This window comes from Pseudorasbora parva, chromosome 6, assembly GCF_024679245.1.
Source record: "Pseudorasbora parva isolate DD20220531a chromosome 6, ASM2467924v1, whole genome shotgun sequence".
Taxonomy (NCBI): domain Eukaryota; kingdom Metazoa; phylum Chordata; class Actinopteri; order Cypriniformes; family Gobionidae; genus Pseudorasbora; species Pseudorasbora parva.
The window spans coordinates 40799095-40822077 of NC_090177.1; the positions used below are offsets into that span (position 1 = coordinate 40799095).

The following is a 22983-nucleotide window of genomic DNA, read 5'->3' on the forward strand; positions in this document are numbered from 1 at the left end:
TGGTAGCCGGAAAAAAGGCAGTCCAATTGGTAAGAGCGTTGTGTGTGTAAAGCAAGATTATTTTAAATTACTGCACATCTTTCCTCAAGCTGGGTGTGCCAAAAAATGGAAGGATAAATAAAGTTTATATTACCTCCACAGTGGCTGCACTCGTCTTTAACCACGGAATGGCACTCTAGTGATGTCCGAACCAGTCATGAACGAATCGTTCTTTTGAACCAGTTCTTTTTAGTGATCCGGGCGAACCAGTTCACCAAATCGGACTGAATCGTTCTAAACGGTTCGAGTCTCAAATCAGCGCTGACCACACACGTTACTTTAGTTACTCACTTTCTGACATGAGTGACAGTCCCTCCGAATATAAATAAACTAATATCTTGAATTATACCGTTCACTGAACTGAGTCATGTTTTGCTGAGAGATCTGATGAACTCACGAGCCGCTGATACTGAGCATGAGCGAATAACTGAACGAGCAGCGGTCCTCAGGATCAGCAGTACAGAATCGAAAACTATTTCTCTCTGACACGTTCAATACTGAGGACCGACGAGCCGATGAGCAGAGCCTCTACATGCACACAACGCTCTTCCCCACTGGACTATTTTTCCGGCTACCGCTGCATTCCCACGGGACTTCAGCGCGAGACACAGCTAGCCGCCTAAAACAGGTGAATTTAAACAATGGCTAAGTGGCTAAACTCATCTCGTTGTCGTGTGAGGGACCTGTTCATGTTGGACAGACATTTTAACTGCAATTTGTGTCTGAGAGGCACAAAGACACCCTTTACGTTATGCCCCCAAAGCTGAGGGGGGCTCTGGGCATTAACTGTAATAGCTCCGCGTTGCAAGCACCAATCCGGTTCGTTTTTTCTTCTTCTATAGACTGTACTCACAAAGATATAACGATCAAGATAAACTTAAAAATTCGCCGGAGTTGTCCTTTAAGGACAAATTTTTTTGCCAGAGTCATTAATATATAAAATTAATCCAATAATTGCATCATCACACAGTCAGTCTTCAGCAGAATATGGGGACACCTGGCCACAAAACCAACAAAATGTAATATAAGCTGACACATTGTGACAGCGCTCAGACCACACACATGTAATAATAATTCATGCCATTAGACTGGCACAGCAGCCGACCGTATTAAACTTATGATTTGGATAAAAAAATGTATATTATGCAGAATTACAGCAAATGTGTATGGTTGCTAAGTTAGTCAATTTACAGATGTCAAAATCAAATGATAAACTCCTCAAATAACAATAGAGCTCCTGACTTTTTATTAAAAAGCTTTTCCTTTTTAAACTATTATACATATAAAATGTGTTTTTTGAGGGAAAAAATATGTGTATAAGTTGCATGTTATTACATTAATGATGAGATGCACTCACATGTATTCAAAATGTCAGGAAAACATTTTCTTTTTTTACTTGGGTCATTAAATGTATTTTTTTCTTGAATATATATATATATATAATGTATAATATATTGGAACAAATCCGTTTGACGTTAAGTTTTTTTTAAAAAACGGGCTAGTTTGGGTAAAATGTGACCTTTTTTGGGTCAGTAAATTTTTTTTGTTGAAATAAATTAATACTTTTATTTAGCAAGCATGCATTAAGTTGAACAAAAGTGACAGTAAAGACATTTACACTTTTAAAGAATATTTCTACTTCAAATAAAAGCTTTTCTTTTTTTACTTTCTATTTATCAAATTTGAAGCAGCATGACTGTTTTCAACCCTGATAATAATCATAAATGTTGCTGGAGTATCAGATCATCATCTCAGAATGATTTTTACGGATCAAGTGACACTAAAGCCTGGAATACATTTTCCAGTATATTCACATAGAAAACAGTTATTTGAATCAAATAAATGCAGCTTTGGTGAGCAGAAAAACATGAAATAATCTAACCAACCCCAAACTTTGGAACAGTGTATAATTATTTTTTATATATTTAGCTGAAAAACTATATTATAAGTTGACAAGGCTGTTGATTGTGGAGCTGACGGACGGAGCAGACGTGGTTATCCTATAGTCTCAGATCTGGAACAGTCATGTGTTAATATACTCATAATGCTTCTCTCACAGAAATTTCAAGATTTCTTCAACCTAAATGAGACTGGAGACCCAAATAAAGACACCTGTGGCATTCTGACGGTCGAGGGCCGAACTTTCCCTGTGGATATTTTCTACACTGTCAGGTGCATGTTTATAATGTTGCGTTTACACACCATCAGTCCTGAGGAATGAGTCTGTGCGATCAATGCTGAAACTGAGGAGGATGTTTTTTTGTGTCTAGTCCTGTGCCAGACTATGTGAAGGCTACGGTGGAGACCGTGCTGAAGATCCATGAGACGGAGGAGGATGGAGACGTGCTGGCGTTTCTCACAGGACAGGTGTGTGTGAGCTGGGAGAAAATATTGACATCTGTGTGAGCCATTAGAATGAGCCATTTCTATCTACACACACACCACGGGCCCCCTTACAGCACGGATGGGGGTTGTTAATCCAGAAGCACCACTTTCTTTCAGAGTTTAGCTCCAATCCTAATCAAACACACCTGAAGCTAATCAAGGTCTTCAGGATTACTAATGTTACAGGCGGGTGAGTGTCTTTTGCTAAACTCTGCAGGACAGTGGCCCTTCTGGATCAACGTTCCCCACCCCTGCCTTACAGTAAAGTCACCATTTTGGCCCGCCATGTTTCTACAGTGGCCCTAAACGGACAAACTTCTCTACAAAGCGCTAGTCACTCTCTGCTGTCTCAGACGACCACATCTTTTTCTTCTCTAATTGCCGTATTATTGTTATTTAATCCTACATTTCATAATGTTTGTATTTTTGTATTTTATTACTTTTTTGCATGTCTATGTTTTGTGAAGCGCTTTGAGATACCTTTTAAAGGCACTATATAAAATAAAGTCTATTATTATTATATTATATCTATGTGCTTCGAAAGGGAGGGGTTACAATTTACAACCTCGCCGCTAGATGTCCTAAAATTGTCCTAAAACACTTCACCTTTAAGTGTTTTGATATGGTAACTCATTACACTGAAGCAGGCTGCTTTTAAGTTGACTGTGACTGTAATCTTATTACCTTATATACCCGAATATAAGACAAGGTTTTGTGTCCTAAAAATAGATTGAAAAATGGGGGGTCGTCTTATATTCGCGTTACAGACGAAATCACATATCTATTCAACTGACGATAAGATGGAGCTGTTGACGCTCGTGCAGCCCCTCGAGGAGAAATCACAACACGAGCGCCGCTCACACTGAGAAACTGCAGTAAACATTAAAAATGTTGTTTTTATATTTATAACATATGATACAATTAAACAGCATCACTCAACAATCATCACGACTGAAATGACACTGATTTGTAACTGATTTTGACAGTTCCATAAACAAATTAGCATTAAGTCACTTGCATTTCAGATGCAATATTGAGTGTTTTTGTTTTATTTCAGCAGTGAAAATATTTCCAAACAGTGATTCCAAGCAACACACTTCCAAACAGCACAGTCTCACAGCAACAGTGTGCGTTACTGAGTGATTCAGTGTTTGAATGAATCGGTTGAATCAAAGATTCAATAACCTGTTTGTAAACGACTGCGGCCCTGTCCCAAATGGCACACTTCATGTGCACTTTTGGTCTTGTGGACTTACAATGGCCATTGCGTGCACGTGTCCATTAAGTCCACAAGACCGTAGAGTGTCCCATTCATGATTTAAGCTTAAAGAAGGGTGCTCTTTGTGGCTCTTGATGCGCACTTCAGATGAGCCCGCAAGTTTGCTAGCTTCGCAGAGGACTTCTACCCGGCAGTCAAAGCAGCATTACGTTGTAAAAGTGCGGACTCAGAGGAAGGCTGTGAGGGGTTAGGGTGCCATTTGGGACAGGGCCTGCCTCAATCTGGAATGAATCAGCCGTTTGAATGAATGACTCAGTGACTCACTCATTAAGAGTCACCTTCTGCCACTTACTAGAGGTTTAGTTTCATGTTTAAACATACTTTCTAAAATGTCTTATTCATCCAAATATAAAAATCTCATAACATTATTTAATGCAGTTGTAATTTTTCAATGTAAATTATTTAATTTGATTGGTAACAGCCCTATAGCCTAGTGTCTTATTTTAATTGAATGTATAGATCAAAGAATATAAAGTAAGATTAGGGTTAAAAATGCTCTTTAAAAAAGGTAAACATATCACAAATATGCAGATTTCAATATGCCAAAGCTGATTGAACACTGGTGAGAATATTGCTTCAGAATAAATAATATTTACAACACACAAAAAAATTATATGTATACCTTTTTTCCGGACAAGCACATTCAATTATCATTAGATGTTTTCAAATAAAAAAAAATTCTGTTGAAAACCTGATTTTTTCCACAAAAATCTCTTTTCCCCCAAAAAATAAGTCTGGAAAATGGGGGTCGTCTTATATTCAGGTATATACGGTACTTTGTTTTTTGATGCAACTGTAACGAATTAGAGTTAGCAGATTTTTGTATTCTGTTACTCCCCAACGCTGCATAAAAAACACTGATTAGTGAACACACACATAGAGCCCTCAAATGCGGTAAATGGCAGCTCAACTGTACTTGCTTTACGGTTGTGTGTTCAGTCAAGATAAACATTGCCATTTAATCTGTTAACAGGAGGAGGTGGAGAAGGTGGTGTCTATGCTCCAGGAACAGGCCAGAACTTTGTCCCGCTATGGGATGAAGAAGCACCTGTGTGTGCTGCCCATGTACGCGGGCCTGCCCTATAACGAACAGATGAGAGTGTTCGAGAGGATGCCCCCTACTGTCAGAAAGGTGCAGCGTGATCACAGATGATTCAACCATAGTCATCAGTGACGTTTAGTGTACTGTTCACTGTTAGACGGTTCAACACGATGAATCAGGACAGATGTAAATATGTCCTTCGTGCTAAACTGGATCTTCTTGACAACTGTTTGTTTCTGGGATATGTTTTCAGGTGGTGGTCGCAACCAATATAGCTGAGACCTCCATCACCATCAATGGCGTAGTGTTTGTGATTGACTGTGCGTTTGTCAAACTGAGGGCGTATAATCCACTAACAGCAATAGAGTCACTGATCGTCACGCCCATCTCTAAAGCCTCCGCCTGTCAGAGAGCCGGAAGAGCCGGACGAAACCGTGCAGGGAAGTGCTTCCGTCTATACACAGGTACTGTGCCATCATTTATTATATGAAATGTGTTCTGCATGTACTAAATTGCCAAAAGTATTAGCATGCCCCTCCAAATCATTGAGTTCAGGTGTTCAATCACTTCCATGGCCACAGGTGTATAAATCAAGCTCTAGCCATGCAGACGCTTCTACAGACATCAGTGTAAGAATGGGTCGCTCTCAGGAGCTCAGTGCAGGGTGTCCGCGGGTCCTTAAAAAGTCTTAAAGCTACACTGTGTGATATTTTCCCCCATCTAGCGGTGTAAAGCTATATGACCATCCAGTGAATAATAGTTTCTGTTCCTCTCAATTCTGATTTCGTTTTAACTCCTACGGTGGCCGATTTAGTCCAAGATTAACATGGCCCTCTTCACATTCGACACGGTGCCATCGAGTGTTAAAACGCGAAAGGCGAAGCTTGAATTTACGGGTATGTCCCTCTTTGGCTAATGTACTTTCAAGATGGAGCGGCAACATGGCGACCGGCATTCGAACCCCTCACCCGTATGTGTTTTCAATGGCATATTATAAACTTACGAGAATACTTTACTACTTGAAAGAAGTAAATATACATTAATGAGCACATATATTTCTGAAAGAACTAAGTGTTTTTAGCTAAGAATAAACTAAAAAAGTTACACAGTGTAGCTTTAAATAAGGTTTTCCCTAAAAAAGACCTTAAAATGTCTTAAAGCCCCACTGGGTAACTTTTGCTCTCGGGGTCCCCCTACAGTTTGGAAAAAATAATGTCCTCAACTACTGTCGTAAGATCTGTCATCCTACAACAGGGGATGCCATCGCGCGTGCATTTGTTGACATGACAACCCTGATAGCCCTGAGCTAGTGATGCGCGGGTCGTCTCATAACCTGCGGACCCCGTATGTCTGTTTAATGGTCGCGGGTGTGGGGCGGGTTGTAAAAATATATACAGTGGTGCTGTGCGGGCCAAATAACTTCATAAAAGCGTCCCGCGGGTCGGTGCAGCACTAACAGATCCCCTGAACACTGCAGGAGGAGTTCTTCTGGCGTCGCGTGTGAAATGTCTTCATCCCAGGTAATGTTACAGTCAGTGGCATATGCTTCAGCATGTCATATGAATATAATTTCATGGGTTTTATTTTTTTCAAACGCCAAATAATCACGATGCTCACGTTTACAAGCCAGCGTCATTATAGTAGTCTATTGGTTAGCGTTTTCCAGAATCTATATGATACTTCAGTTCAATGTTTGAGTGGTAGCTCACCGTAACAAGCATGACAGCATCGGTCGGGCACGCCTCCTCCAGCTCACGCCGACGAGCAAACGCTGGTCACATGATGATCCTCGTCCTGCCTTTAATCCCATCACTTTTTCGTTTCCTCTTATTGCTTTCCTCCAACAAAACCTTTTCTTTCTTATTTGTCTGTGCTGCTTCGGACATGACTATATTATCCGACGAACAAAGTTGGGCTCGCACGTCCGAATGTAAGGAAGTGTGGGTCTTGGTGGAAGTGACGTATATGCCGTAAAGCAGTCGAATTTTGTAGTTCTATTTTTTCTCGGGTTACTACCCGAAACCCGAAGTTTAAAAGTACGATTAAAAACGATACAGACCCCATCAGGCTATGGCAGACGTGTCATTCAACCTATTGTAAGTCGATGTATCCTCACAAGAGTCTTAAAAAAAATATATTATGAAGGTTGAAAAGTTACCTAGTGCTGCTTTAAAGGGATAGTTCACTTTGAAATTAAACTTTGATATGTTTTAGCTTACCTCATGGGCATCCGAGATGTAGGAGTATTTGTTTCCACAGTAGTTTCAATTTTGATCATTTTAGGTCAAACCGTTCTTGTCTGTGCCTCACATAATGCAGGTCTATGGTCACCACCTCAAAGAGCATACACAGAGAAGTCCAAATTAAAGAATCCCCCATCGTAAGTACACACTGATGGCCTAAGACACGAGACGAACGGTTTGTGTGAGAAAACGAACAGTATTTATATAGTTTTCACCTCTTGTACACCACTACGTCCGACTGATCCGAGGGCGCGCGTGCGTGTTTCCTGTTGTGACATTCACGCGTTCCGGAATAGGAGCACATTGTGCTTTTCAGAAGGCGGGGCTTCGTAGAGACAGGAACTAAACAGAGCGTTACTGACAGACGGACAAGAGGTGCCGCAACAATGGAAAATATGAGGAAAATAATGATCATTCAAGCATAAAACCTGTTCTAGTAGAGCCAAAAAATCAAGAAGACTTTGAGAGAGGGCACATTAGGTCATCTTTAAATCTGTATTCTTTCACTAAATCTAGAAAAAAAAAGATAATTCCTGAAATAAAATTTACAACTATACTTTACTTATCCACCCCTTTTTTTAAATTATGGGTGGCATTTACAATTTGGGGAAATTTCACTTCAAAAAGACATAAGGATGCGCTACAAATAAGTTCTGTAAAATGTCCTTCATGTTCTATATTCAGGAGAATAATGTACCGCTTGACATTGTAAAAGACAGGAAGAGCCAATTCAACACAGTCACTGATATTGTACAAACATTTTACAAATGTTACAGGACAAATGTTTTATAATACTGTACAGAACTGCACCCCACTGAACTCTGCTGTATGATAAGAGTGTATTGTACTCATGTGTGTCCATCAGAGGAGGACTTTGAGAAGCTGCCCGCGTCCACAGTCCCAGAGATGCAGCGCTCTAATCTGGCTCCAGTCATTCTGCAGCTGAAAGCTCTGGGCATCGACAATGTGCTGCGGTTCAGCTTCCTGTCCGTGAGTATCACCTACTGTCATATCAAGACGTTTGTCAGTCGTTGTTCTTCACATGTACTTTGACTCTGATGGCATCAGTGTGTTCGCATCGCAGCCTCCGCCTGCTCAGTCCATGGTTCAAGCTCTGGAGCTGCTCTTCGCTCTCGGAGGTAGAAGTGCGCGGTTTTTTGGCATGATTTCTGCTTGATTGTCCGTATGTGATCTCATCAGGTGTGCTTCTGACAGGTCTGGATCAATACGGGCGTCTCACTGACCCGATGGGTGTGCGAATGGCAGAGTTCCCGCTCAGCCCAATGTTTGCCAAGATGCTGCTGGAATCAGGAAACTTCGGCTGCTCCAAGGAGATCGTCACCATCGCAGCCATGATGCAAATTCAAAACCTTTTCACAGCACCACACAATCAGAAGAAATCAGCCGTATGCCTTTTTTTTTTTTACTGTTTTATGAATCATTTTAATGTATCCGTACCAGTAAAAGGTACTATTCTGTGTATCCATGTGATGTCAGGCACGGGAGCACAGGAAGTTTGCTGTGGCTGAGGGGGATCATCTCACCATGCTGAATGTTTATGAGGCTTTCATAAAGGTAACTGAGTGTCCTGTTGGTCTGGACCTCACTCAAATTCACTTTTACCGCATTTATAAATGGTTTATCTTAGGGGTGCCACAATTAAAGTGTTTGATTTTTAATTTTTTTTTAATAAACGGCATAACACCGGAAGTGGTGCATTCCACGGATGAGAATAAATTAACAGTATTATAAGACTATAATAAGGCTGCATGAGCTATTAAAACCATTGAAAAATCATAGTGCTATTGGGAGTTCACGGTTTCAGAGTGAAGCGCAAGGCTTTATTTTAAGTTATGTTTCTTTAGCATCTCAGGGTGCGTTCACACTTGTCATGTTTGGTTGGATTAAAACGAACCCTGGTTTGATTGCTCGTTTAGTGCGGTTCATTTGAACATATGTGAATATGTGCCATCCGAACCCTGGTGCGCACCAAACAAGCGTTCTACTAAAACGATGGGTCTCGGTCCGCTTCCAAACAAACTCTGGTGCGGTTCGATTGATATATGAACACAACACGGACCAAAGACATGTAAACGGACCAAAAACCAGATGTAATGTCACAAGATCAGTCAGCTGATTTGATGACGCGGAAAGATCGGTGTATCCAAAATGAGTAACGTTAACGTTAGAGGGCAAACGTGGAGCAACGAGGAAGTGCCTAATCAATATTTGGTCCAACAAGCATGTTTAGAAAATGCTAGAAAAAACACAAAAAGCAAACCTGGCTCTTCTCATCAAAGTTCCTGTGTTGCCCATTATTATCCGGTACAGACGACAGAACGGCCGTCTCTTTTGCAGCAGATCTTCGTTTCTGTAACGGAGGAAATCCTGCTGCTGTTTTGAATGTTTTGAACATTTCATGAGCTCTTCATGAGTTCTCAGCGGGTAAAAATAATGCCACACGCATAAAATGACCGCGTTTAATCCGCACACAGCGTTGTTTTGAATGTTCGGTAAGCAAGCTCCTACGTAATATAAGCCGACCAATCAGGTTGTGAGCGTCTCCCTAAGCCTTTGGTTCGGTAACTTTAGGTTCGCTGTTAAAAATGCCAGTGTGAACGCTAAGCGGACCAGGACTATATGTTTTGTTTTTGTTTTTTGGTCCGGACCAAATTAACCAAACTAACCGAACTACAAGAGTGAACGCACCCTCAGTGTGGCTCCGTTCACAGTAAATGCTGCTCCACCACATGAACTGTTTTGAGTTCAAACTAGAGTTTAGATTCTCTGCCCGAACCGACCCGCGGTCCGAGATTTCCCGGCACTATCCTCGGGCCGGGCCCTTGATCAAGCATTTGTGTTTTTTCAATCACTACTTTATTAGTCTAATTGGGTGGGCAGAAAGCTATGCTATAATCAGAAATAATATATATTTTTAGCAAAGTAAGAACTAATACTACAACTAAGAAACAAATGTATAGGCTACAAAGTTGCACAAGTCGGGATTAGTGTGAAAATGCGCGTTAAACTCAGCACATGCAGTGAGGGAGCGCAGCAGTCTGAACAGAAATGAGTCATGAGCTGCGTGAACTGCACTTTGGTTAATTAAAGGTGCCCTAGAATAAAAAATTGAATGAACCTTGCCATAGTGAAATAATAAGAGTTCAGTACATGGACGTCACATACTGTGAGTCTCAAACACCATTGCCTCCTCCTTCTTATGTAAATCTTGTGAATCAGAAACACCACAGGAAAAGAAGTGCTTCTCAACATAAACCCAACCGTGACGCAAGCGTTGGGGATCATTTATATGCACGCCCCCAACATTTGCATCTGTCCAAACATGTTCATTGTCAGGCGGAACTGACGGAGCCGAATCATCAGGACTGCAGATAAACAAGACACTTGAGGATAGCAAAAACGACTCATAGCACACGTCATGTTCAGGCTGTGCAGTAGACGTGAGGACTTTACATATGTCAACAGTCATGGTTGAGGTTTATTATAATCGGATACCACAACAAATCGTTTGTTTTTTTGGCCCATTTCAAGCAAGCTTCGCTCAGTGTCTTAAACTGAAGAAAGGGGCAACTGTATTCCTGCAAGCAGTACGTAGTGATTTATCCACTTATTGGCTGTTCAATTTCAATCACTTATTGAAATTATTACCATTTCTGATTAAATTGAAAGTTTCTTAGAGAGACCGCATTGTTTAGATAACGCAGGATGCTAGTACAGTAACAATAGGAAACACCAAGTACCACACAAAACTAAGTAGTGTGTCTAATGACAAAGGGTAATATTATTTAGTATTACAAAATACAACCGTAGATACGTTGCTTACAGATCGTTCACTCGATCCTTCTAGCAAACGCCACCTTTTCCACCATATAAGTTAAAACGACAGTCATTTGACAAGGCTATTCATTTTGTACAAATATAAGTTATATTTTTATATTTTTGAGAACTAGGCCTATGAGAATTTGCATGCTTGTATTAAGAGTACATCACAGTCACTGCGTAACGTTAGCCTACATTTTGACTAACGTTATATAAACATGCAATATCTCTGACGAAAAAAGACAAGTCTAAAATGTAGACTGAATGACACTTTAAGCAGAACATCTCAAATGGAGATTGCTGAAATGCAGCTTACTTGTTTATTGGTGTTTTCAGATCATCCTCGCCAGAGAGAGAGAGCTCGCGTGTATATGGTTGCCAGATTGGACATGTTTAGGTAATACACTGGATAGTATACGTGTTCTTTTCACAGAAAAGCTCGGTTCGGGAGATTTAAATGACTGAAATCTGGCAACCGCACAAACGTGAGCTCTCTCTTGTGCGCGGATGATCTGAAAACACCAATAAACAAGTAAGCTGCATTTCAGCAATCTCCATTTGAGATGTTCTGCTTAAAGTGTCATTCAGTCGGTCTGTGTTCTGTCAGGACTCACGAGCCGCTTCGCTGAACTGCTGAAATAAGCCAATCAGACCAGTGCTCAACATTAATATTCATGACTCTTCCAAATAAGGCAAAAACAGAGCTACAACTAACAAGGTCATAAGCCTGTGTGTGAATGTAGTTAATGTAGATTTACCGCTGTGTTGGCCTCAATGTTGGAAGAACTCCAAAGAAGCACGATAATTTAATAATTAAATTCCGTCTGGTGAACCTATGATAAGGAGTCAATGTTTTATGTCGGATGGGATAGCCAAAATATCTCCAAACCACTGTCCTCTGAGCAAGTCGTGAGCGCTGAGTTTTCTTCACTATTGCTCATTTTTCTCGCTCCACTTCACTCGGATCCTCCGAGCCTGTCAGTCACTGTGACTGTAAACATTACCCAGAAGCACCCAAAAGCATATTAAAGAGACTAACTCAGAGCAGTTTTAGCGATGAAGTTCATGTAGAGCAGCATGTACTGTGAACTGAGATGCACTGATACTGAAAAAAAACTAAGAACAGATCATGAGCTGTATGTGTGTTAATGAACACGGTGGTGCGCTTCACTATGAAACATGCAGCACATATATTTAGTTAATTCATTTGCCGCCTTTGCGACTTTACAAGCACGCTAAGCCATATCGTAATTTCGGGTTTATTTCATTTACTTTACTTGGCCCCTGTGGCAGATTGTGGAGGCCTCCTGGTTGAGAACCACAGATGTGTGAATAGAGATGTATGGTTATTTGTAGTGGTGTTTTGATATGGAGTCTAGCCTGTAAAGCGTCACATTTGTTCCCACAGCATCAGAAGAGTTCCCAGTGGTGTCAGGATCACTTCCTCAACTATAAAGGGCTCCTCCGCGCGGTGGCCGTACGGGAACAGCTGAGGCACCTCCTCAACAAGTTTAAGGTGCCTCGGACGTCCAGTGAAGGTGAGCTGTCATTTCTTGTTTTATCCTCAGAAGCTGCCATTGGTTTGTCATACTGAGTTTAGAGATGTCTCGCTCTTCTGTCTGCTCTCAAGGTGATCCGGATGTGATCCTCAGATGTATTGTGTCTGGGTTTTTTGCTAATGCCGCCCGTATGCATCACTCCGGCTCATACAGGTCGGTTCATTCGTCCTTGCTTGTGTTTCCTCAATAGCTCCTCTTAATCAGTGGTTGTCGCCTGACTTTTCCAGCCATATTTGCAATGCATGTCACAGTTCTTCTTTTAATGCTGTACATTGTCCAGGACTCTACGTGACGACAGAGAGCTCTACATCCATCCTGATTCAGTGCTGTATGGAGAAAAGCCCCCAAAATGGTACTCATATAAAACTAAAGGGATAGATAGCATACTTTACTGCAGTTTTTCTTTTTCACCAGATGTTAACCGAACTGTTTGTTTTGTGACGTGTCTCAGGGTCGTCTTCAATGAGGTGGTTCAGACCAGCAAGTACTACATGCGGGACGTGACCGCGGTCGAGTCGTCCTGGCTGGTGGAGTTGGCTCCTCACTTTTACAAACAGGCCAAGGTGAGACGCACAGGATTTGTGGATGGATGTGTACATTTACATTTACATTTATGCATTTGGCAGATGCTTTTATCCAAAGCGACTTACATTGCATTCAAGGTACACATTTGACATTTTGTCAATTCTTGCTCTCCCTGGGAATTAACCCATGACCTTGGCGTTGCTACCGCCATGCTCTACTGTTTGAGCTACAGGAAAGCCTATGTGTTTAAGAAATGTTTAAATTTAAAACTGGGTCTTTTCCCACCCACATACAATGGTTCTGACGCCCATGGATGAAGCAGAAGTGAGTGAATCATTCATTAGAAGGATTCGTAACAAAAAAAATGCAGAATTGTTCACGGAACTGAAACTGTTGCATGGTGATGTGCAGCGGCCCAACTGTTTGAAACTATTTTCTTTGGTGAAATAGATGAAAAAGACAATATTATGTCTAAAATCTAAGCGATAGCCTATTAACTTATTGTTACTTAAATTGTTTTATAAAATCAATGTCACATTTGCAAACGTGCTGATATTTGGGAAAACAGCACTTTTGCTTGTGTGATATTACTTATAAATATTAAAGCAACAAACGTATACAGACTTGCATAACTTTTTTGCACCATTTATAGAGCTACACGATTCATCTTTAAAAGGTCACAATCTCGATTTAAACACCCGTGCAATCTTATTCCTAAATGACAACGATTCTGCGGTGTCTTTTATGCCCATTTCTCATTGGAAGCGTCAGCGTTTTGTCGTTGCCCACGTTAATGAATGACGGGTGTCCACTGGCACAAAGCAGGAGGAGCAGAGCGAGTGTTTTCAAGTAATTCCTATGGAAGTTCTCGCTCGCACGTGAGTGTAAAGCTCAGCTTTCTATAGGTATTTATTGAAAATGCTTGCTCTGATCCGCACCAGAGGACACGTACCGTGAGAGGGTCGGCCGCCACGCTTCCCGTGGGAACACTCTCATTCATTGATGTGGGCAGTGACAAAACCCATGCTACTCACTCTCAACTGATGCTTGAGATGTGAAACTGTTTAAAACGAAGACTGGTTAACTTGGGAAAGTACGATCCTCATCACACCGCAAAATTCAAATCTGCGTTCACGGTGCTGCTAATCCGGAAAGAAAGCGACACATTATCTATTTAATTATGCGTTACAAACATTTAAATAACGGGATAAAAGTTTATAGTTTGGGTATTGTTGATCTGTAATTTACAGCTTTGTCCCCGTTATGATGAAATCACAGGACCGGATACCAGTTGCCATGTCAAAAAGCTCTTTTATTGTCATATGTATCAGGCATAGGAGAGAAACTTGTTTTCGTCATGCCAGCTGCATGTTTCCCTGTTTCCGTTTCTCTGTTTCTCTGGGGCAGTGCATTTACAGTGAGCATTATATACCACTGACAAAAGGATTTACAATTCCTTACAAGGTAGCAAAACTTGCATCCTATGGTTAAAATAGAATGTATACTTCATACATACACATGTGTTCCATCAGTCAATGATACGTCACTAATGCCACGTGTTACAATGTATGCATTCCTGTATGGGCAAAATTATCTCTTCCTCCCCTGTGTCTGCCATATGATTCCAATGTATGTTCATGCAGTATATACATAACTCTCTCATGCATTTAAACTTCACAAACACATTATACATCCATTTATGAATAAAATAATATTAAAATAATAAAATATCCATTTATGAATGAAATAATATTAAAATAATAAAATAATATTAAAATAATAAATTTCCAGTCTACAGTCCCCCCTTTGGAACTACCGACCGTCAGTTCCACACCATCATCACCACCTAATAGAGTGATAGTGAGGAGAGAAAAGGCAAACCAAAAACAAAGGAGATACAAAGGACAGAAGAATAGAAACATAAGGAATTGGGAATAAAACTAAACAAAACAAAATTAAATTACCCCACCCGTGATATGTTCCCGCATTCTATGTGTGTGATTATGTCTATGTGCATGTATTTAAAATGAACCCCAGTCATCTAAAGGAAAGTAAAAACTAATGAATCTTCACCAGTGCCTGGACTCGTTCGGGCCCTGAACTCCTCCAGTTCCTGGTCAAAATAACAAACAAACATAAATGTTGATGTTAAAAAATCCTATCCCTTGGGGTTGTGAATCAGTAAAGAGGTGTTGATTGTTTATAGAGTTATGTTCTGTAAGTGGTGCAGTGTATAAAATATAATAACTTGCAACCATCTCTAATCAATGTCAATGGAATTGATTCCTGAAATGGAAGCAGAAGAATCATTAATATCACTCCTTGTTACCCAGTCTTTAAAAGTAATGGATGAACATTGCTCAGTTTCAGGCCATAAGCTATCGCTATCATTTTGTTCATTCACTAGACAAGGTTTAACTTGTGACCAATGATACCATCTATCTGTTCCTACACCCTTCCCTTTAAGGCACACACTTGTATCTGTTGTTAGAAGTATCTCATATGGTCCTTCCCACCTAGGCTCTAAACCTTTCCTAGCAATTCTTTTGACCATAACAAAACTGCCTAACTCAGGAATGTGTTGAATGTCAGTAGTGGTGTGTTTTTCATCCCACTGCTGCTGAGCTTCTCGCACTTTCTGAGTGTTTTCTTTGGTAGCTTTGTCCAGCATAGTGAGATATCGTCGTAACTTCTCTTGGAACAAAGTTGAATCTCCTCCTGTTCCCGTGGGAGGCGGAGCATCAGGAGGTAGAATCATTGCTCTCCCAGTCATTAATTCAAAAGGGGTTAGTCCTGTTACTCTGTTTGGAGTTGCTCTTAAGTTCCACAAAATAGCAGGTAACAATTTATGCCAACCTTGGCCAGTCTGCATAATGGCTTTGGTCAGAGACGTCTTTAACGAGCGATTCGTTCGTTCTACGACCCCCGAAGATTCTGGACGATAGGGAATGTGAAACTTTTGTTTAATCCCCATTAATTTCATTGCTTCCTTCATCAATTTTCCAGTGAAGTGAGTTCCATTGTCAGAATCTATTTCATATGGAAGACCCCAGCGAGGAAAAACTTCTTCCACCATTACTCGTGCTGCAGCTTCAGCCGTGCAAGTTCTTGTCGGAAATGCTTCCACCCATCTAGTAAATCGATCTATGATTACAATTATGTACCGGTACCCTCCACTGGGTGACAATGGTCCTGTAAAATCAATTTGAAGATTTGTCCATGGCCCCGTTGGTCTGGGTGCATGTGACATCCTCACCTTTACAGTTTTTCCCACATTGGCTTTTATGCAGATCAAACATCTCCTACAGTAATCATCAATGTCTCTCATCATTTGAGGCCACCACCATGTCTCGCTGATTTGAGCTTTCATTGCTTTTGCTCCAGCATGCACCTTCCCGTGATACAGCTGCATTAGCTCTTTCCTTGTACCAATAGGCATTACTACTTGTCCTGTTGGAATTCTCCAAATACCTTGATCATCTTCCTTTGCTCCTGCCTTTTCCCATTGTTCTTTCTCTTTTTCTGTCTCTGTGTGATATGACAGAAGATGGAAGTCAGGATTATCTTTTCTGTTTTCTTGTACCAAGGTAACAGGAGTAGGGGCAAGTAAAGCTGCTCCTTTGGCTGCTGCATCTGCTGCCATGTTTCCTTGACTTTCTTTAGACTTGTCAGATTGGTGTGATTTTACCTTTATCACGGCTGCTTCTCTTGGCAGCTGGCATGCTGCAATCAAGCGACGAATTATAGAAGCATGTTGTATTTCACTCCCACTATTAGTGATGAGTCCACGTCGTTTCCATAGTGCAAGGTAGTCATGGACCACTCCGAAAGCATAACGACTATCTGTATAGATGTTGACTCGGTCTCCTTCTGATAGTTCAAGAGCTTCTGTAAGGGCCATCAGTTCAGCTACTTGTGCTGAAAATTGTCCCGGAAGAGCTCCTTTCTTCACAACAGTTCCATCAGCCTTAACCACTGCCCATCCAGTGTGTCGTTTTCCATCAATGTAGTAACTGGATCCATCGACCCATAACTCTTTGTCTGGATTTTCAAGCGGGATTGGATTAACTGGTCCAAGGCTTTCATCTTCTACTTGTTTCTCACACTCGTGTGGTATTCCCTCATGTGGTTCCAACATCATTGTTGCGGGGTTGAGAGAAGTGTCTCTGATGATTTCCACTCTCAAGTCCTTGTTCAACAAAGTTGCTTCCCATTTTGCTCTTCTTGCATCAGTGATTGTTTTGATGTTTGTGTTGTTCAACAGCGTTACTATACTGTGTGGAGTGTGCAAAGTGATGGTTTGTGCACCTATCAGATTTTCCACAGCATTCACTGCCCACGTGGCACCATCAAGAGCTTGTATACATCGTGGTTGACCTATCATGGTGACAGGAATCTTTGTAGAAAAATATCCGACTGGTTTGTACCGATCACCTGGTTTTTGACACAGCACTGCTGAATAGGTCTCATCTCCCACCCTGGTCCACAAATGAAATGGCAAACGACCATCAGGAAGTCCCAAGGCTGGGGCTGAAATCAGTTTCTCTTTCATAGAAGTAAACGCTTCCTCAGCTTCTGGTGTCCATTCTATTGGTTCCACTCCAGGCTTCCCCCCTTTATACAAATCAATGAGAGGACTAGTGATGCTAGCAAAATCAGGTATATACTGTCGACAATAGTTGAAGAGTCCCATCACCTTCCGTATTCCTGTTACTGTCAGAGGTCTCGGAAGTTGCTGCAATGCCTCTACACGCTCTGTTGTCATCCTCCTTCCCTCGACAGATATTTCTTGGCCTAAATAGATAACTTTGGATTGAGCCAGCTGGGCTTTGTCGGGGTTGACTTTAAATCCTCCTTTCCTTAGAGCTTGCAGAGTAATATTTAGAGCAAATATATGGCTATTTTCATCTGGGCTTGCAATCAACAAGTCATCAACATATTGGAGGCAAACACTTCCTGAACTCTCAATTTCAGCTTTTCGCTCCGTTAAGAATTGGTCCAGTGCTCTATGAAATACAACTGGAGATAAATTAAGGCCTTGTGGAAGTCTTGTCCAAACATACTGGGATGCCCCCACAGTGAAGGCCAATTTTTCCTGAGATCTTTCATCAATGGGTATAGACCAGAAAGCTGATAGCACATCTAATACCGTGAAGATTCTTGCATTCCCTGGAATGTCATTCAAAATGGTAGCAGGGTTAGCCACAATAGGATGTGGTTTTGGCGTAACACTATTAAGTCTTGTATAATCGATGGTTAATCTCCATGAATTGTCTGATTTCCTGACCGGCCAGACAGGGCTGTTGGTAGTAGAAGTTGTTCGTCGAACAATTCCTTCAGCTTCCAAGTCTGCCACAATCTCTGCCACAGCTTGTCTTGCTTCTGGTCGAATTGGGTACTGTTTATGAGGGGCATGTATCGGTCCCTCAATAACAACAGGGTCAATGTTTGCTTTACCACAGTCCAATTTGTGTTTAGCCCAAACATCTGGATATAAGCTACACAGAAGTCCCCACACGCCTTCTTTCCCCCAGTTTCTGATAATTGGTTTTGCTATACCAACAGAACTTATATTACATGTGCGATCTTCATGTGGTATTATTCCAGCTGCTGTAGCTAATTGGCGACTGTCAGTAAATATGATCATGTTTAACAATGGTAAAATGTCCATACCTATAAGGCTTCCTTGTGAATTCGGTCCCACCCAGAAAGGTGTCCATAAGACTTCATCTTCATGTATCTGCAGAGGAACTGGTATACTTTTGTGAAGTTTCATGATATCTCCTCCAACTCCTTCAACTTCTATGGTTTCATGGGTTGTAGGTAGGTTCAAATCAGTTATGGAGAGGGAAGCTCCTGTATCAATTAAACAGTCACATTGATGGCCCCCTATCAAAGCTGAAATAAAAAGGCGATTGTCTCTTTTCTTACTCTTACAGGGGGCCGCTGATTCCTATTGCGGATTCATAATTCCCTTGATGAGCTGACGAACTTGTGCTTCAGTCCATGTTTTTCCTTGAGGGGGCTTATCATTGGTTTTCACCCTGACCTGTCTAAACGATGGGCCTTTACCTTCTGCTCCACCTCCTTTAGACCAACAGTCTGTTATGATGTGACCAGGCTTTCCACAATTGCTGCAAACCTTTAACATCCTATCCGCATTGTTGTTGTTGGATTGAACGAATGCCACCCCTCTTCGATTTGGCTTGTTTCCCTCATCCTTGTTTGATCTGATAGCCATCTCCAGACGACCAGCCCATTGCATAATTTGGTCAAATGTTTCTCCTGGATTAACTCCAAGTAATAATGCTTGTTGGTATTTTGTGCTTAAACCATCCACAAGTGTGTCAGTAAACTGTACATCATCTCTATCTGGTTCTTTCTTAGCACAAAGTGCCCATCTTTCATAAGCATTCCATTTACGCAATGCATATTCATCTGGCGATTCATCATCTTTTTGTTTAATCAATGTTACTGATGTAAAAGGTATCTTACCAGTGCCCAGGATCTCCTGGATTTCTTTTCGGAACACATCTAAGGCTTGCCAAAGACCCAGGGGTCGTCCCTGGCCATCAACCCACAAGTCTATCCATTGGGCTGTTGTGATTGACGATGGTAGGCGTTCCCATCTGTCTCTTGGGATTTTAGCTTTTACAATGGTGTGTATGTCTTTCAGTGACATTTGATGTGCTTCAACCAAGGAATCTAATTCTCTCCAAAACTCTGTGTTTGGATCTTGTCTCTTCAAAGGAGGCAAAGCTGTGAGAATTGCTTGACGCTCTCCTGGTGTGAATGGTCTTTCTTCTGTCATCATTTCAGATTTTACTTCTTCATTTTTAACAATAGGTGAAGAAAATTCAGGACTGACCTTATCAATTGTGATCATGTCATCTCTTGTGTCATCACCCCAATCAGAAGCAGGTGCTGGTGTACAACGCAACATGTCTCTGTTTGGATGGGCTGATTTGGATCTGGTTATTACTGGAGCGGCCTGTGCAGATGCAACAAATATTTTGTCAACTGGCCCTTCATTTGGCTTACAATAACTTTTACATTGCCCAGGCAAAGCTGGATAAATTGGGTTGTATGGAGGAGGCATTACAGTTTTTGCTGAGTTTACTTGTGCTTGCAAAAACTTACTTTCAGCCTTGGCTATTATATTTGTCCAATCTGGATCAAATGAATCATCAAGGATTGTGTTATCTTTTTCTGAACATGTAATGGACATTATTTTATTCAACTTGTTATATGCTTCAATCTGGGGCTTCATTGCTTCAACAAGTGGAACTGGACTCCCATCCGCACTGCAACAAATTCCACCTTGTTTCACAATCCAGTGAGCTGCTAGGATTGGAAAGGCTTTAAGTTTGACAGAGTCTTTTTGGATGGTGAACCATCTAAACTGTTCATCCAAAGAAGCATCAACATCCAGTCCTTTCTTCAAGAACTTGGCTTGTTTTTTATTTTTCTTCTCCAGGTACCAAGCAGATATTGTTCTGCTGTTAAAGCCACTCTCTGCCATCTCGCAGATGATCTGTGTCTCTGTGCTCTCAGCAGCAGGGCTATATATATATAACTATGTGTGTGTGTGTGTGTGTGTGTGCGTGACAGCTGAAGGGAAGGGTCCTGCCCTACCCTCTTTCTCTCTCTCTCACTCCCTAGATGACAACTCAGAAAACAAAGAAAGAAGAGAAAGAAAACAAAAATTAAATCCTAAATATTCTTACAAATTCCAAATTTTCTCTTTTCTTTCAGTTGAAGTCAGATCAGTCTCCTCCCCAAACATTTGAACAGCTTTAGTCAAAATCAGAAGGCCCACGATCCTAGCTACTATTAGACAGGTACCTTTTACTTTAGCGTGTTTAAATGTTCTAGGGTTCTCAAACAGTACTACTTTTAGCACAGACCCTTAACTTTAAACCGCTCTTATTTCACAGCAAGTTGCACTTTCCCCGCGCTTCTTCTAAGTGCGGCTCTGGTGTGTGGACATGTTTTAGAGTTTATTCTGCCACCTTTTACTGCAGACTCGCCACATTCCACCACCTCATAGTCACAACAAGCTAATTGCTTAACCGTTTTACGGATTATTCTCCCGAAAATTTGACAAGACAGTCTTTTGCACAAAAGATCTACTTTTACCCAGCTTCATTCAAATATTTGGAGACCCACCGATCAGAACAACTTATTAAATCACATCAAATTAATTACTTAAAATTTGGCTATGCCTGACACACATTTATTGGCAACACAACTGGTATTTTAAAATTGCACAGTTCTTTTTAAGCAGTTTCAGTCACTGTCTCAACACTATATATATATATCATCATCCAGGTAGACTTAGCATTTTATTTTATTTATTTTTTTAAGCAAAAGAAAATGTCTTACCTGATGAATTGATTGAGACAAATGTCTGAAATGCAGATCCTGTTCGTGACGCCAAATGTTGATCTGTAATTTACAGCTTTGTCCCCGTTATGATGAAATCACAGGACCGGATACCAGTTGCCATGTCAAAAAGCTCTTTTATTGTCATATGTATCAGGCATAGGAGAGAAACTTGTTTTCGTCATGCCAGCTGCATGTTTCCCTGTTTCCGTTTCTCTGTTTCTCTGGGGCAGTGCATTTACAGTGAGCATTATATACCACTGACAAAAGGATTTACAATTCCTTACAAGGTAGCAAAACTTGCATCCTATGGTTAAAATAGAATGTATACTTCATACATACACATGTGTTCCATCAGTCAATGATACGTCACTAATGCCACGTGTTACAATGTATGCATTCCTGTATGGGCAAAATTATCTCTTCCTCCCCTGTGTCTGCCATATGATTCCAATGTATGTTCATGCAGTATATACATAACTCTCTCATGCATTTAAACTTCACAAACACATTATACATCCATTTATGAATAAAATAATATTAAAATAATAAAATATCCATTTATGAATGAAATAATATTAAAATAATAAAATAATATTAAAATAATAAATTTCCAGTCTACAGGTATAGACAAGTGAGAAAGTGTCTTTCATGCTAAGATCAACAACACAACAAATCTGAAGCACGTGACAGTGCGCGGAATAAACTAAAGAGCAGTTTCTCCGTATTCGACGGCAAGAAGAACTGCAGTCACACAAAAGTACTGAAACTCAACATATACTTTCCTCTCAGACTTGAGAAATTGGCTCATAGAAAGCTTGACAAATCAAATCGAAACAAATACTTGATGTAATCCAAATGAAAGCTCCAGTTCCCTCTTATAGACGGTTTCAACGGCAACAACATAAACACACCTGACTGCGCATGCTTTACGTTTGTAAGTTTGTGTGGCTCAAACTTAACTTCCGTTAGACGTCTGCAAAGAAACAGACGCTGCATTATCTTTATGCGTGATCATATTTTGTTTTAATTGTGCAACATTATCTTAATTTATATGTTTTTATTATTTCATCATGTTTATTATAAATAATCTCCCATTTCTGTCCTCAATATAGAGTGTGGGAAACGCTCCCCTTAAAGCAGGGGTCTCAAACTCAAATTACCTGGAGGTAGACTCTGGGTCAGGCTGGGCCGCATCAAATTTTCCACAAAAAAAAAAAAAAAGTACAACTGATCAAATATTCTCAATCTTTATTATTAACAGTTCTTCAACATTAATGTTTCTTCTGAACATGAACATGGCTTCTCTTGCTTACTCGTGTTTTTTTTTTTTATTGCCAATATTTTTGAGATTTTTGGATCTGGTTATCCTTCGTCCTTCGCACCTATCTATTACCAACAGGTGTGTGATGGTAATTGTGTACTAATAAATATGGCCAATAGAAATTAAATCATTATGTAATACTGAAATAATAACTGTTTTTATTTTTATTTAAAATAATAGACTATTTCAAAGCAAGGCCATAACCAGGTCAAACAGATCAGTGAACGAAATTCTGAACGATATTTGCATTAATTGTTGTCAAATATTATTAGTCCCGAGATTATTCCCATAAGTGAATAAATACGTACATCTGCTGCTTATATTTGAGTTCCTCAGTGGTCTTATAGTAGATTTTTAGTAAA

The 22983-nt window shown here is 40.6% G+C and overlaps 1 protein-coding gene across 1 annotated transcript in view; it reads left to right on the forward strand.

Annotated features, from left to right (window-relative positions):
• Window positions 1-22983, forward strand: part of dhx35 (DEAH-box helicase 35) — a 36607-nt gene that overhangs the window by 7129 nt on the left and 6495 nt on the right. The window contains exons 9-20 of the mRNA XM_067446951.1: window positions 2099-2211; window positions 2310-2406; window positions 4677-4835; window positions 4999-5209; window positions 7854-7978; window positions 8073-8127; window positions 8204-8394; window positions 8486-8563; window positions 12237-12366; window positions 12459-12540; window positions 12668-12739; window positions 12839-12950. Of these exons, the coding sequence (XP_067303052.1) occupies window positions 2099-2211; window positions 2310-2406; window positions 4677-4835; window positions 4999-5209; window positions 7854-7978; window positions 8073-8127; window positions 8204-8394; window positions 8486-8563; window positions 12237-12366; window positions 12459-12540; window positions 12668-12739; window positions 12839-12950 (1425 nt within the window). The remainder of the gene's footprint in view (window positions 1-2098; window positions 2212-2309; window positions 2407-4676; window positions 4836-4998; window positions 5210-7853; window positions 7979-8072; window positions 8128-8203; window positions 8395-8485; window positions 8564-12236; window positions 12367-12458; window positions 12541-12667; window positions 12740-12838; window positions 12951-22983) is intronic.